The sequence below is a fragment of the Orbicella franksi genome, chromosome 9 (assembly GCF_964199315.1).
Source record: "Orbicella franksi chromosome 9, jaOrbFran1.1, whole genome shotgun sequence".
NCBI lineage: Eukaryota > Metazoa > Cnidaria > Anthozoa > Scleractinia > Merulinidae > Orbicella > Orbicella franksi.
Window position 1 is genome coordinate 9,064,940 of NC_138153.1, and position 15,625 is coordinate 9,080,564.

Consider the following 15,625-nt stretch of genomic DNA (forward strand, 5'->3'; position numbering starts at 1 on the left):
ATATATGAGCTTAAAGCCTATACGTAACGTATGTAAACAAGTATACGCGACAGAAAAACCCGCGTATACCCTGTCGTAATTTTGAAACGAATGGCCAACCATAAAATATGACCTAGAAATTCCCGGTGGATCACGTTGTGGAAATTGTACTGAACCAAAGACAGCTGATTAAATATCCATAAATTAGTGACAAATTGCCATTTTTGTAGGGAACTCCTAACTTAATCAACAATGATTTAGATAAACATATACAGGCAAAAACTAACGATAGATAAATCCGACGTTTCGGCGACATCTTGGCGCCATTGTCAAGGGAAACTAATTAAATATGCGATTTCAAGAGTAACTAAGAGTTCAGAGTTTCTAATTTGCATAAGTTAGACAAAGACTTTAGCGCGAACTGAGTCTGATTGTACATTTAAACACGGTCGTAATTGTTTAATGAGTAACATCTCATTAATGAGACAATCAAACTTGTTGTGGCATTTTTTCAACACGCTAAAACAATTGCGAAGGTCATCCGGAATCCTGCCTGCGTGTCTATTATCATAGTGATTGCGTACTGACGAGGTCTTGCTTCTATGTCCATCAACGCGTACGAACAGATGGCCACGGGTGTAACCGACATAACCAGCATCGCACTGGTCACACTTGAAGTTATACACAACGCATTGTTGATCAATGAGCTGAGGCTTAGGTTCGCTTGTCGGGAACTCCTGGGCAATCTTGCGGCTCGTAAACACCGGTTGAACACTGGTCTGCAGCTTCACACTGAGATCTTTCAACTGTGTCTTCACGATATTAGCAGACTCCTGGTCTTTAAAGGGTATGACAACCCGAGTAGTGTTTTCTGTCGTAGATCTGGACCGTAATGAGGGCTGGTCAGCGACCTTTAAATTTAGGAAGGTTTTGACAGTGGAGTCAACAAGGTGCTTGGGATATTTCAGTTTAGAGAAAACAGACTTCAGTCGTTCGCACTCCTCAGTGAAGTAGGACCATGACGAAGACAGGCGATGTGCGCGATCGAGCATAGTTGTCAATAGTCCGCGCTTGTACCTATTATCGACATGACTGTGGTAATGGAGAAGCAGACCACTGTTTGTTGGCTTCACAAACACTTTAGTTTCAATACGAGGCGCTCTGTTTAGGAGTTGAGTACCGAGAAAGGGAAGCATTCCATCATTTTCGACCTCCATAGTGAAGTTGATGGCGGGGTGAGCGTGGTTGAGGGTGTTAAGAAAGTCCCTAGCTGTAGACAAATCGGGCATCACAGTGAATGTGTCGTCAACATATCGACGATAGTAAGGTGGCAGCTTGCCCTCAACATCTAGTTTCTCTTCAATAGACGACATGAATACGTTGGCTAGCAAGGGCCCAAGGGGTGACCCCATCGCTACTCCGTCGATCTGCTCATACAGGGATCCATTAAATTGGAAAAGCTGCCCCTTGGTGGCCACACCCAAAAGATCAATAAGGTCTTGCTTTGAAATGTTCAAATCATACTCGGAATTAAACCAGTTGTTTCTAAAGGCTCTGTCTGCGAGAATCGTAATGGTTTCATCCAAAGGTACATTTGTGCCTTCACATTCATTACATTCAGCAAGTCACCAGGTGTTATGTTGATAACATAACACCTGGTGACTTGCTGGTGTCCTATGATGTGTCCTCCTTGTTCACGAATGCAATTACGACCGTGTTTAAATGTACAATCAGACTCAGTTCGCGCTAAAGTCTTTGTCTAACTTATGCAAATTAGAAACTCTGAACTCTTAGTTACTCTTGAAATCGCATATTTAATTAGTTTCCCTTGACAATAACTCCTAACTTGAAGGGGAAAAAAAATATTTTGACCTAATTTTTTGCCATAATCGTTCAATCACCAAACTCAACATAGAGCCAAGTTTGAGCGAAATCGTATCAACTCCTGCCTGGTTTTCTCATTGACACACTCTCAATCTAAAACAAAACCAGGACTACAATTTTTAGCCCCCCTTTTTTTACAAACACGAATAAGTGCAAATCGAGGATTGCATTCGTGCGTTAGTAAGTTGTGCAATGATCTGTATCTGTTACAAGTTGTGAAATCTCAGTGTGAACAATCAATGCAAACAATACCACCGGGGCTACAAAGAACGATCCGTACCCAACTAGTGCCCAATCTTCTTAACAAAAAAAAAGGTCGTAGTGCTGAGCTACAGTTTTCTGCAAAGGTTTCCTTGACAGCACGTGTCGCTAAATGCAAACTCGTTTCACCCTAAATTGAAATAACGAACGCAATCGCCGTCATAGCGTTGATCGACAAGATTTGGTTGACATTTGATGTGTATGAATTGCATGTCTTGTAGACTGATGCCCCATTGGCTACGGTCTAAGTATCTTATTTCCACGTGAATGTTTGGCCTAAATATCCCCTATCCCGATATTTGAATCATTCGAAAATCAACAGTTTTCCTATTTAATATCCCGGACAATCTGTTCTGAATATCCCAGATCCCATTATTTCTCCAAACATCCAGTATCCCATATCCCGTATCCCGATAACCCCCAAGAATGCCTCTAGACTCCATATTTAATAGGTTTAAATAGGTTGAAAAATAGTTCCTGTAATTTCTCCTGAGTTTCAGCACTGTATTGGGTGGGGAGGGGGGGGCAGCAAGTATTTTTAAAAGGATAGCCATGCGTTTTTTCAAACTTCAAACGTAAAACTCAGGTAATTCGTTGCGTTACATCATGTAGTGTCCCATGGACGTTTGTCTACCATTGTAGAAATGTTTATTTTCAGGTATCATAAGTAAAATGAGATAATGCTTGACAGCAAAATGGCGTTATGGTGATAACAAACAGCAACAACAATTAAACGAAATGAAACTAAACAAGTGAGGACGGGACTTGGCAGCTGTTTAAACATAATAGCACTGTGTAACGAGAGCTTGTACGCAATTTTTCTCCATGCAGCGCAGTTTTAATTTCAATTGCAGTATCATTCAGAATTGATATTTGGGCAGGTGTTGCAGATGTCCCAAGCCGAATATGTAAACTCTATATGTGATGTTTGTGCGATATAAAAAGTGCGTCAGCACAATCATTTTGAACACAGTGTTCTAGTGTAACAAGAAGGACATGAAGTTGCTGTTCGTGTTTTGCGGGCTTCTCGCGGTCGCCTTAGCTTCAAACCCAGAAGGTAAGCATGCACAGGAGAACGCCTATATCTGCAACTAATAGTACCTGATTTATTCGAAAAAAAGCCGAAAATTTGATCATTTCGAGCTCCTCGGAACGTTGTCGAGAATCTTGTAATGATCTGGTAAACTGATTAGAACAAACCAAGACCAATTCAGGTCGAGTTGTAATTGCGTTATAATAGCTAACCATGCCTACAAGTATGTCTTTTAATAGTTAGCTTTGCCTTGCCTTTAGAAAATCTCGAGCTCGACGGACGAGATGCTGGTCTTTATGAGGGAGACATGCAGTTGACGCCTTATCAGGCATTTATGATTGAGAGTGGAGCTGGCGATGTCCGGGGCTCAATTATAACCAAAAAATGGCCTGGTGCAGTGCTAGTCTATGAGATTGAGTCTTCATTAAGTAGGTTTTTTGATCTCAATGATGCATTTCCTTGATTACTAGTTGGTTATGATTATTTTTTTTCTCTCTCTCTTTCTATCCCTTTACAACACCAAACACCCAACAATAAGCTTTTGTTGTTATTTCTCACTCCAAGACTAGCGAACGGTAACAATACTTTTGAAAGAACAAAAAATGCCATGCAGTAAGTCCATACAGTTCTTGCCCCTGAAAAAACAAAAACAAACGATGAGGTGGGGGGGGGGGGGAGGGGAGGAGGGTCACTGTGCTCACGCTTGTTTTCGAAATAAGGCGAGTTGTAGACCATACTTTAATAGAAGCCTTTGTTATTTTAAGAAGATATTAGCGCGCGATCGACTATCAGCGATAAAAGAAGCTACACTAGTAAAATTTAGATTCAGGTAAACGTACTCAATTCAACACAAGCAAGTCTGCGAAATAAACTTTTGCAGCTGATTTCATTCCTTGAAGTGTAATAGACCTGGAAAAATACTACATTTTAGCCTTGTCCGTCCACATTCGATAGCAGAAAAAGCGACATATCTGTAACTTCCCATGTACATATTTTGAAGCTGGTCGCATAAGAACGGATAAGGTAAATTTGCGACCTTCACCAATTGGCCCCATTTTTTGAGAGAAAGTCGACAATTACATCCAATGTCAAATATCATATTTATTTGGGTCAGCTCGAATGTATATATATATTTTTTTCATTTTTGGCGAGATGGTTTTCAATATGAGCTCAAAACAGGCTATTTTACCTTAAGACTTTGAAATTTACCTATAAATGTTGGACGCTGACCGGCAAAACACTGTTTTTTATTCCAAAAAGTTGAATTTTTTACATGCAAAAGTTTCACCTCTCTTCAGCATGTCAGAGGTTTAACAATTATATTTTGTCATAGTTTGTCGGAGTTATATTTCAAAACCTGCTGCCAAACTCCGGAATATGCGATGCGTGACATGTGGCAAATGTGGCACCTGGTCTAGGATCGAGCCTGGGATAACTCAAAAGTACCAACACCAATGTAAAAACATATAGAACAAAATTTGTGGGCACTCTCCACTGCGCGCCGTACAGAGCTCCACGAATTTTCCAGGTATTCGCCGTCTTGATGGCAGACAAAGATAACGGTGGTTGCACCTATAACCAATATAAATGAACTCTAAACGCTTGTAACTTAAGAAAAAAAAACACACCACCTAAATTTTTATCGGTTTAGCCGCTGGTTCGGGAAAGCTCTACCTTCCTTCGGCTTTTTAAATAGTATAAACGATTAATATTTTCTTTACATTGAAAGCAGATTACTGTAGTCGGGTGAGTTTGTGTTGCAATGGGACGACCGAATACCACATTAAACTATTTTCCTAATATATATTTTCTAAGGCAAATACGTTTTTTTTCCTTTCCTGAAGGAAAAAATCTCTCAGCCTCTCTGTAAGTTTGTGAGCTTCTTTCATTTCCCACGATACGGTAACGCATTGTTTATACATTGGATACAATGGACGAAATTGTCTGATAATGTGCTTTATCCTTTCTAAGGCGGGCAGCAGCGCGGCCTTTACTTGTTCCGTGTTTATTTTTCCCGTTGCATTATCCTTTCTTGTTTTTGTTTGTTTGTTTGTTTGTTTGTTTGTTTGTTTTTTGGACTGCTCTCCCTTTTTCCCCGACTTGAAGTGCCTTCGCAAATTCTATTGTTCCTGTCGTTGTCGTTAGAAAATGTCGTCCTTTTGAGAAATAAAAGGTCAAGAAATTCTCAGATTTAACAGGACTTTTGGCTAATTTTCAGGTTCAGAGTCAAGTGCGATGGCGGTTATCCGGAGTGCCATGCGGGAGTGGGAACAGAAAACATGTGTACGCTTCAAGAAAAGGACCACGGAGAAAGATTATGTATCATTCTATAAGGGATCGGGGTAAGATGAGGAAGAAAATAAATTACTTAAAGAGCTATTATGAGCACCAAAAACTATTAAAGAATGCGCAATAGAAAACTACACGCTTACGGTAAAGATGCGATTCAGCGCTCACCTTTCAGTGAGCGCTACGCGCTACGCGCTTCTCATTGAGCGAGGGTTTTTTTTTTTTTTTTTTTTCAGTAAGCGAGTCATATTCCATTAAGCGCTCATACCGAAAGTAGGATTCAAATATGAGACAAGGAATAGTCTTAACAACAGACTAAATTCTTAAACTTCTAATTGCTTAAGAATAAACACTCTCGAAAAATACAAATAATTGTAGCTGTCCCCCTCCTTTCCGTTAGCTCTGTGTGAGTGTTTGTTTGTTTGTTTGTTTGTTTTGTTTTAGATGTTCGTCGCATGTGGGCAAAAAAGGTGGACAACAACAAATATCATTGAAGAGTGGATGTTGGAAACACGGCATTGTGGTTCATGAAATCGGTACAAATAACTTTTAGACAATTATTCAGTCACATAAATATCGTGAAAACCAAACAGAGTTGACCTTACTTGATCGAATTCATACAGCCACAACGTTTTAATTTTGCCGCTACAAAATTAGTGCTTTGACAAAAAACCCTTGAAGTGCACCTGACCCCCAAAATTTACATTTGCTAAAATGAAACTTGTGTTATCCGAAGCATTTCTGCCAAAAAAAAAATGCATTTGGCTGAATTCTTCATTTTCTATGCCTTTTTAAAATCGCGCTTGAAATGTTCTGCGACCTCATTTAGCAATTCTGAGGCGGGGGTTGCTGATGACGTTATAAAAAACAAAAACAAACTGGAGAGTTAGGTGGACTCTAAGAAACAATTTGGACCGCAGAACGATTCGTATTAGTTTTATTTCTGTACCAAGCCCGTCTTTAAAATTTACTTTTCAAATGCCGTCAATTTTGCGATCAAATTTCTGGTGTTTGATTTTCTTTGTAAATAACAAATTTCATTTTGTATACAGGTCACGCGCTTGGTTTCTATCATGAACAATCTCGTCCTGATCGAGACAATTATGTAACGATAATGTGGGATAACATCAGAGACGGTAGGAATTGGAAGTATTGAAGTATATTTGAAATAATTCATATCTGAACTGCGGTTGTAGATGAAAGTGAAGAATGATCATCGCAGTAAATTTTCCAATTTAAGCAATTGGAAAGATATACTTCACATCATTTCAAGATATAGTTCACATCATTTCACTCCTCACGGGAAGATATGAACTCAATCAATTGACCTCGCTCCCAATGTGTGGCTTCATAGCTCAGTTGGTAGAGCATCGCACCGGTATCGCGGAGGTCACGGGTTCGAATCCGGTTGAAGCCCTGATTTTTTCAGACTTCTTCTTTCCAATTGCTTAAATTGGAAAATTTACTGCGATGATCATTCTTCACTTTCAATTGGAAGTATTACTTGTAATTAATTAAAGCAAAATAACACAAAACACTTCAAAGCAGAGAGAGCCTGAATTTTATTTTTCAGATAGTAATTTCGTTTAGGTGCTATCCTTAATCATCCTTGTTCCCTCATGGTGTATTATTACCGCTTTGGCGTTTTTCTAGCTTAGTTTACTATTACTTTGAGGTTCCCATCAATTTGAAGGCTATTTTGTACGTTGCCAGAATAACTCAACCCAAGTTAAACCAAGTTAACCCATGCCAATACCAGGTATTTCACTGTGTAAGTAAGATTTTACTGAAACATGAAAAGTAAGGTTTATGTACGAGCTATTGCTTTTTAAAACAAGTCTTAAAATTGACCTGTTATATTGCTATTGTCTTTCAGGTAAAGAACACAACTTCCGAAAGTATGGCACCAATATTATTGATTCTCGCGGTACACCTTACGACTATGGATCTGTCATGCACTACAGATCAAAATCATTCTCAAAGAACGACAAACCAACAATTGTTCCTAAGAAGCCTGGGGTGAGTAACCGAGTTTTACAATAACTTTATTGGGCAAAGACTATAACTATATATGCAGATAAGAATATGCCATGGTTATGTCTAAAACGCGGCATTTTAGTTATAAACTTGGGCATTATAACAATGAATCAATCAATCATGTGTGCATATTTTAAATAGCCTAAATTGTGATTTCTAAACAAAAGGCGTAAAATGCTTAATTAGGTTACTACTTAGGTGTCCACGATTAGTAGAGGGGACTTTTCCCCTTGGCTACTGCCTTTTGACACAATAATAAAGTTATTATTATTATTATTATTATTATTATTATTATTATTATGTTCCAGTATAAGTTAAGCGAAGTGTCAGGTTTCAACTGGACAGTTGATGTATTCAAAAGTTTTTTTTTTCGTAGTGTAAGTTTCTCAGCGTCAGCAATCAATATAAATATTTATGCATTTTACACTTCTTGCTAGTGTTTTTTGTTGTCGTTGTTGTTGTTGTTGCTGTTGTTGTTGTTGTTGTTGTTGTTGTTTCTTAATGTGATTTAAAGCATCGTGTTTGCAAGTTTTGTTTCGATGAGCAATAAAAAGAGCCCAAAACTCAGTCAACGAGAAATTTTCATAACGACCGTGCACAAAAGCAAATAATTCACATCCTTTGTTAAAACATTGACTTGTTTGTAAATCTATACAGCTCAGGATTGCAATGCCTTATTTCGCAGGTTACCATTGGTCAACGAAACGGACTCAGCCCTATTGACGCCCAGCAAATGAGCCTGCGTTACTCCTGTCAAACAGGTTTTTAGATAGCAAATGTTTAAATATCTTGATAGCTCAGGCCTCATTCACACCACGCCGGAGAAATTTATAAACGCAGCTATATTTATACAGTTACAGTAAGCTTATCAACCATACTAATCGGAGCTCTTCTAAAACGTTGAAGTCACGACAATCATGTGATTCCCCTGAACGAAGTTTCCTCAGTCAAATCCAAAATAACCGTTAATTGTTGCGTTTTTAAATTCCTCCAGAGTGGTGTGGACGGAAGCATTTGATGCGCTTTAAGAGTGAAACCTCCGTTTTCAAATTCCAACGGCGTAGTATGGATGGGCCTTCAGTTCACGGATGAGAACACTTTTTAATATTGTTGGGTATTTAGAAAGACCTCAGTTTTTTGTCTAGTGAACACGCTTTTTATCTAATCAACAAACGACAATATACACGATTGGAAAGTTGAAGTTTAAATTCGGTAGTTCTAAGAGAATAGTAGAGATCGCCGTGCTGAAACAAGAGCACAATCAGAGTTCTACATTTGTTGCCTTGAGAATTTTGAGAATGAGACCAGTTAACAGCATCATGCATCGTCTATTGTTAACAGTTATTCTATAATTTACTGTTAATTTAATAATGATATTGATTTACTAACATTTTTTTTTACATTAATTTTTATTTTTTATTTTTTTGTTGGCCAGCAACAACTGCAGCCCCTCCAACCAATCCATCAGGTAAAATTTCTAAGAACGAGACAAGACAAAGGGAAAAATAGTTTATCCTCCATACAGACCCTATTCCCAAGGCAATCCCTCTCAAGTAAACTTTTGATAACTTCAGTAGTTTGAAATCTCAGCTGGACGGGTTAAAAATAGCCAATTTTGCATAGCATAAAGTAACTGGAAAAATAATCATCTCTCAACAGAAGGACATTCCATACTACACGACTTAATGATATCTACAAAGGAAAAAGTTCGAAAGAATAATGAATCTGAGTTGTTGTTGTTGTTGTTTTTGTTTTTTTTTTTGTACAAAGAACATAAGGCTAAATTAGCCACTTCTCGGAAATGTTTTAGTTGGATTGGCATTATCAAACTATCTTTGGAAGAGGCTCGTGCATGGGAGAATTGATCCTATACTGCGTTCACACTAGGCAGAACACGCAGAACAGACTGTGTGTTGCGGCATTATGATAAAAAAAAAATGATTATCTTGAGCACTAGTGGGACTAACTCACTTGGTGGACTCGATCTAGGTCGGCCAACAGCGAAGAGAAAGTAGTAACCTTAAGGGTTTGTCAATGTGATTAAACCAATGAATTATTGCTATTGGTAAACTATATGTTTCTTTAAAAAACCCTATAGATCTGTAGAGTTTTTGTTCAGAATGCTTTGGACGATTTTTATATGTAAATGTTCTTTTTTTTGTTTTTAAAAGTTCTTTTTATTATTATTTATTTCATGATTTTTTTTAAAAAAAGGAACAACTGCAGCCCCTCCAACCAATCCATCAGGTAGAATCTAAAAGAACAAGAGAAGACAAAGGGAAAAAGAGTTGGTCCTCCATATGCATACAGACCTTATTCCCAAGGCAATCTCTCCCAAGTTAAATTTATTAGATCACTCCAGTAGATGGAAATCCCAGCAGGATGGTTTAGAAATAGCCAATCCTGTTATCACGCGAATTTTAATCACGTGGACAGTACGAGAAGAAACATCCACGCAGCACCCTCGGTCAGATTATCCACGGATGAATTGGTTAAAATGACTTGCAATAAAAATCATGTTAGGAGAAACCTTCGGAATGAGGCCTATAAATCTCTTAACTGTTCTTTCTTGATAAAAGGACATATCCAAAGTTACTGTGACATGCCAATTTTTCAGGTGCAAAGATACTGTGAAGATTATTATTATAATTAAAACATTTTTTTTTTAACACGAAGCGAGCGTCATAAACTATAAAAAAAATTGTTTATGAAACCAGGACGGAATGGCCCTTGTTCGGAAACAAAGAATGAAGTGTAATCCAATGATGCGCAGTTTTTCGGAGTTAATGTGAACGAAAGATTACAAAACAAGTCATTATCTCTCGCTGGTACCTCATATAATACATGACTTAACGTGGTTGGCATGTTATCTCTCTTAAACTTTGAAGGCTCCGCGACAAGTTGTAATTTTGACAATGGTCTGTGTTCCGGATGGTCCCAGTCCAGTTCTGACGACTTTGATTGGACAGTTCGTTCCGGAGGAACTCCTTCTTCTGGAACAGGACCTTCTGCAGATCATTCGGGTTCAGGTAACTGTCGACATATATATGATACCTCACTCAACGGCGACTATCATTTTTCAGTGTCATAATTGTTTTATTTCTGGCTAGTTTTTGGCTGTTTGCAGCCTAGCTCTTACAAGAAAAGTAAATTTGATACATCTTTTAGCCATAGTATTTTCGTCAAGTTGTTCGGCAACTACCTAAAATAGAGCGTCTTCACATAACATCACGGAAGCCATACTAGTGTTCCAAAACAATGAAACGGCCGCCATGTTGATGTAACAAACCAATCCTGTGGGAGTTGACTCAACTCTTTGTGAATGAAACGAAGAACGTTCTATAGGGCTTTTTATGAGTGATCCTGTGGTAGGAATTCGAACTAATATAACGAATTGATTAAAAAGAAGCTCAGTCACGGCATTTAATTTGAGTTATTTTGGCCATATAAAATTACCTTTAAATTGAAGGAAACCTTAAAATAGTAGTTTGCTAATATAAATCAACAACACCAAAGAGATCACAATAACGCACAAGGGAACAGCAGTGGTTGAGAATGGAGATGATTAACACGGACTACAGTCGATGCACTTGAAGAACTTAGGGTAATCTTTTCAAGATGCACAAAGCGTGAGGTGGCTCCTTTAACGCTTTCATAGCAATTGCTTAAGGTTACTCTTCGGGCAGAATGCTCCGAAATCATTAGATCTTCAGTGATGAACACGGTAATTTGCCCGCTAAACACTGACGAAAACCCGTTTCTGACATCCTTTTTTTGTTGTTGTTGTTGTTTTAGGAGGTGGGGGAGGGGGGGGGGGCGGAAAGAGGGTTCTAAAGTGAGTTGAAAGGCAAGCAATGCAGTTATTTCCTTCCATATTCAGGAGCTGAGATTGTGGATAGTGTTAAATTTGCTTTCCTTTGCATATATAAGTTGTGCAATATTGGGCCCTTTCCAGGTTCGAAACCTTGACGCTGCCGCCGAGAAGCGCGTTGACCGACAATAATTAGTGCTTTGGCTCCTAATTATAACTTGATACTCCCGGATTTGAGCCTTAGCCTAAGTTGTTTTCTTTGTCAATACGTTTTACATTCACGTTACAGCGCCTCCTTATCCGCTCTATTTGGTATGAGTTCTTCAACGTAATAAGGGGAGGATGGGTTGGAAGACCAGGTTACATTTGTTATGTAGTTAGTAGTTATGTTGTTTAATTTTAGAGCTATTTTTTTCGTACTTCCTGTTAACCTTGGAATTCATAAATGTGTTATATTGCTTTCTTGCGCGTGCTCCGAGATAATAACATCAATGTAACACCAAATAACAAATAAAAGACACACAAAACACCAGAAAAGAGAGAAATTAGGCAAAAAATACTTTCGTAAGGCGGCCCACCTTAAAACAGATCCAACTATACGAACTGGCTGGATGGCCAGGCATGAGTAAATCCAAATTAACCGAGGTGGCTTCCTTTCCTCTTGGCGGCGCTGTGTGCCTATAGTAAGTGCTTCGTAGTGGCATATTTTCAATTTAAAGGTGTAGATACAGAAGTTATCATTATTTCACTTTTTTTTTTAACTTTGCTCTTTTAGGTAAATACATCAGAAAACGCTCTATATAAAATTTTTTAATAAATGACAAGAGTATATTATATGAAGACAAATATCATTGTCTCGAGAAGGTGTGTTGCAATAATAACGAAAAAATAACAAAAAATATATATATACATTTTTATTGTTCTTTTTTAACAAAGGTAAATATATTTACATCGAGACATCATCTCCACGCAAGGGCAATGACAAGGCTGTCCTCATTTTCAACGGATATACAGGAGGGCCGGCTTGTCTATCCTTCTATTATCATATGTATGGTCGGGACATCAATCAACTGAACGTGAAACTTGGAAGTACAGACGTTTTCCAGAAGAGCGGGTCTCAGGGAAATCAATGGAAAAAAGCTGAATTTTCGATCAACGGAAGTGGAGATGTTCGTAAATATTTTACTCTTTACTTCGTTAAGACATTTCTAAATTTGAAAATATTCATTAGGCACAGGCGAAAATTTCATGGAAAGGGAAAGGGTGGCCAGTCAAGATCTGAGTAAAACGACCGAACAACTATAACTTTTAGTTTTAGGAGATATGTAACTATTTGCCCATGATATATGTTTTCGAAAACAGTGCAGCTATGTTATGTGGTTTGATTTGTGGCAAGTGACAAAGGCAGGATAATATTAATTAACAAAATCAAGTATCTTATAAATATAATTGCTGCATGAACTAGGTTATAGAAATGCAATAATTATTACATTTTTGTCTTTCTATGGTAACATAAGTAAGTAACAAAAAAACGATATATGTCCTGTAATTTTGTAAGGTTTAACAGTTATATAACATGCGCATACATCGTGCAGGTAATTTCAACAGAAACGCACTTTATATAATATCAGCACCATTACTATGCATTCGCAGAGAGAAAATGATAAAAAAAAGGTAACATAATATTAATTTTTTCATCTACATTTTAGATTAAATTCGAAGGGATTCGTGGATCAGGCTATAAAGGAGACATTGCTATTGATAATTTTTCTTTAACCGGGGGGTCATGCAGAGGAGGAAGTGGAATCACTCCTCCTTCCCCAGGTAAGTAGGTACCGGTAAGTAGGGACCAGTAATTAAGGTGGTGTCATACCTTCAAATAGAGAGTTTCTCAAAAAAAAAAAAACATTTTTTTTCCCGAAACATGAAGATTCAACATTTCTGACCATTTTGCTCTGATACTCATTGATTTACGTTCTACATTGGTAGCTATATTTCAACATAGCATTGCCCATAGAAATGGTTGTTTGCAATTTAAAAATACTTCCAAAATGGATTCAATTCAATACACTTCAATTATGCTTTACAGGAAAACTTTAGAGAAGTGCGCTTATGCGAATTTTGCATCATCGTCCTGCTCCACCATCTTTTACGCCCCTTATACTTGGTTAACATTTCTAAGACCGGTGTGTATTCGGGTATTCATCTTCTCAGTTCACAGGGCTAAATTGTGTTCGCGGATACCGAAGTAGAACTTTAAGAGGCTGTCCGTGTAAGAACCGACCACTCGATTTTCGGCCGAAAACAGAATTTCTTCAAATTTTCTGTGTGAGACAGTTAGTCCATATGATAAATAAAAATAGCAATAATTTGGCTTTAAGTGCTATTTTTCAATATTTCTGGCGACGATTTCCGAGTACGGTCCAAAACCGTAGAAACCGTTCTGTTTCGAGTCAAATTTAGGCGTTGCGCTGAAGGAGCTGAAAAATTCCGCTTTTCTTCAATTACAATAAAACTGACAGATAATTTTATTTCATGTTTTTTCTTTCGATTAACGGTAAAATATTTAAAATCGGGCACAAGAAAAATTAATTATAATTTTTTGAAAATGCCATACAGAGAGCCTTCGCAAAATTTTAGCGGGCATGCTGCTGGTTGAAGGAGTGTTTCTCAAAAGTATAACGTGATCTGGAGCCCTGACCAATATCCATGTTTAGTACTAGGGCTAGTATACCGGGAACAGGAAAAAAAACTTTGGGCACTAACCTTTTGGAACTACAGGAGTACGATCAACATAGCTAATATTCAGACGCGAAAGCTTGCGTGACACAGTTTTGCACCGACTATTGTTCCTAAGTTTCCCACATAAATTCTTAAGTTTCCCTCATAAAATAATGTTACCTTGAAGCAAATATTCTAAAAACGTACTCTTTGTTCGGGATAAGGCATGAATAGCCTTAAATTCACCAAAGATTCCTCCAAAATTGGGAATTTATTAGCTAACTGCTGCGGTGTGAGTTGCCGTAAGTTTCGCCTAAACACAATTATTGAAATTGGGTCATCACAGGCCTTGGACTATACAGAAATTCCATATTAAACATATTTAAGAAGTAAAAGTGTTTGTCATATGATTATTGCCAAGAAAAAAAATAATAGTGTACCGCGAATGTACCTCAGATGCACAGATAAGGGACCGTTCATTTTTTATAAGGTAGGGGGGGGCTGGTGGGATTTGGGGGGGGGCCATGCCAAAAAAAATGGCTTTCGAGGGGGGGCAATCCCAAAAAAATAAGGGAAAAAGGGGGGGTCACGTGAAATATTTTAGTAAAACTTTAAAATGGCATAATGTTTGAATATCAAAAAAATTGCTATAGAATAAACATAGAGGGCAGGATACAAATTTATTACAAACTTTCCTTCTGCTTTAAAAAAACGTTTGGCGACAAAAAGCATTTGTAGCTACTGAAAAGAAGTATTTAACACTGTTATTTTCGAATGCAACTTTCACTGGCACTCATCTTCATCTTCGCTGTCATCGAGTTCTTCGTCGCCGCTTGTGCTGCTATGGAAGTCTGTTTCACCAATGCTGCAAGAAGCGGCAATGCTTTCCGTCAGAGTGTACTCTTCAGGGTACATGAAGGTGTAAACATAATCTCTGACTTCCTGCTCAAGGTTTGTGGTGAAATAATTCCCTTCCAAGAGCTGTGCAATGTATGGCCCATCTCTTCTAAATAACGACGTGGCAACATCCTCAACTTTAATACACTCTTCCGGGACGGCCGTTCTAGGAGGGTACACAAGGCATTGTGGAAGATCATTTCCTAGCGGGTTTCCAACACAGATTCCATAAACTCGTTGGACGTTGTTTTCAGTCCGCTTCCTCTTTCTTTCATTTGACTTTCTGCGGTTTTCTTTTTTCCTTCTCCTTTTGTTGATGTGCTGTTTGAGTGTGCCCTTGAATATGCTGTTATAATTGCTCTTCTTATTTTCTAGTGCTTCCATGTCCTGCGTGACCTTTGTCAACTTAGCTTCTATACATTTGATCTGTTTTACATTAAAACTGTGGGCAAATTCTTCGCCCTGCTTTAAAGCAAGCCCATTGGACTGAAAGAGTGTGGAATCGTGTTCCTTTACATCTTTCAATATGACATTCAACTTTTCCACAATTGCTCTGAGCTCTTTGATGGAAAAGTTCAGTTTTCTTCCATCACTGGGCTTCAACTGGTACCCTGGCACGGAAAACTCACCCGCCCTTTCTGAACAGCCATCCGCACTTAGAAAGATTGCTTCTTTTGCTTGTAAGATGTCAAACTGCCTGGATCGTTCAGCTG

General features: G+C 38.2%; 2 protein-coding genes across 3 annotated transcripts in view; one reads left to right on the forward strand and one right to left on the reverse strand.

The window, feature by feature from the left end:
• Positions 1-217: 217 nt before the first annotated feature.
• LOC145498389 (uncharacterized) lies at positions 218-1,566 on the reverse strand. The gene has a single exon (XM_081478318.1). It carries the CDS (start codon positions 1,389-1,391, stop codon positions 378-380), a length of 1,014 nt encoding a protein of 337 aa, XP_081334444.1. The 5' UTR covers positions 1,392-1,566; the 3' UTR covers positions 218-377.
• A 1,082-nt stretch (positions 1,567-2,648) lies between these two features.
• LOC145498353 (enteropeptidase-like) overlaps positions 2,649-15,625 on the forward strand; it is a 29,148-nt gene continuing 16,171 nt past the window's right edge. The window contains exons 1-12 of one of the 2 annotated variants that reach the window (XM_081478275.1): positions 2,649-3,181; positions 3,418-3,585; positions 5,376-5,499; positions 5,891-5,982; positions 6,499-6,582; positions 7,323-7,465; positions 8,169-8,244; positions 8,919-8,951; positions 9,698-9,730; positions 10,372-10,512; positions 12,231-12,463; positions 13,004-13,118. In XM_081478275.1, the coding sequence (XP_081334401.1) occupies positions 3,121-3,181; positions 3,418-3,585; positions 5,376-5,499; positions 5,891-5,982; positions 6,499-6,582; positions 7,323-7,465; positions 8,169-8,244; positions 8,919-8,951; positions 9,698-9,730; positions 10,372-10,512; positions 12,231-12,463; positions 13,004-13,118 (1,303 nt within the window). In that variant the 5' untranslated portion in view covers positions 2,649-3,120. The remainder of the gene's footprint in view (positions 3,182-3,417; positions 3,586-5,375; positions 5,500-5,890; positions 5,983-6,498; positions 6,583-7,322; positions 7,466-8,168; positions 8,245-8,918; positions 8,952-9,697; positions 9,731-10,371; positions 10,513-12,230; positions 12,464-13,003; positions 13,119-15,625) is intronic. The other variant, XM_081478276.1, reaches the window with a different exon arrangement.

What these genes read in the sequence shown, in the direction of transcription:
- LOC145498389 (XM_081478318.1), bottom strand. Translation starts at nt 1,391, where the DNA reads ATGGGGTCACCCCTTGGGCCCTTGCTAGCCAACGTATTCATGTCGTCT.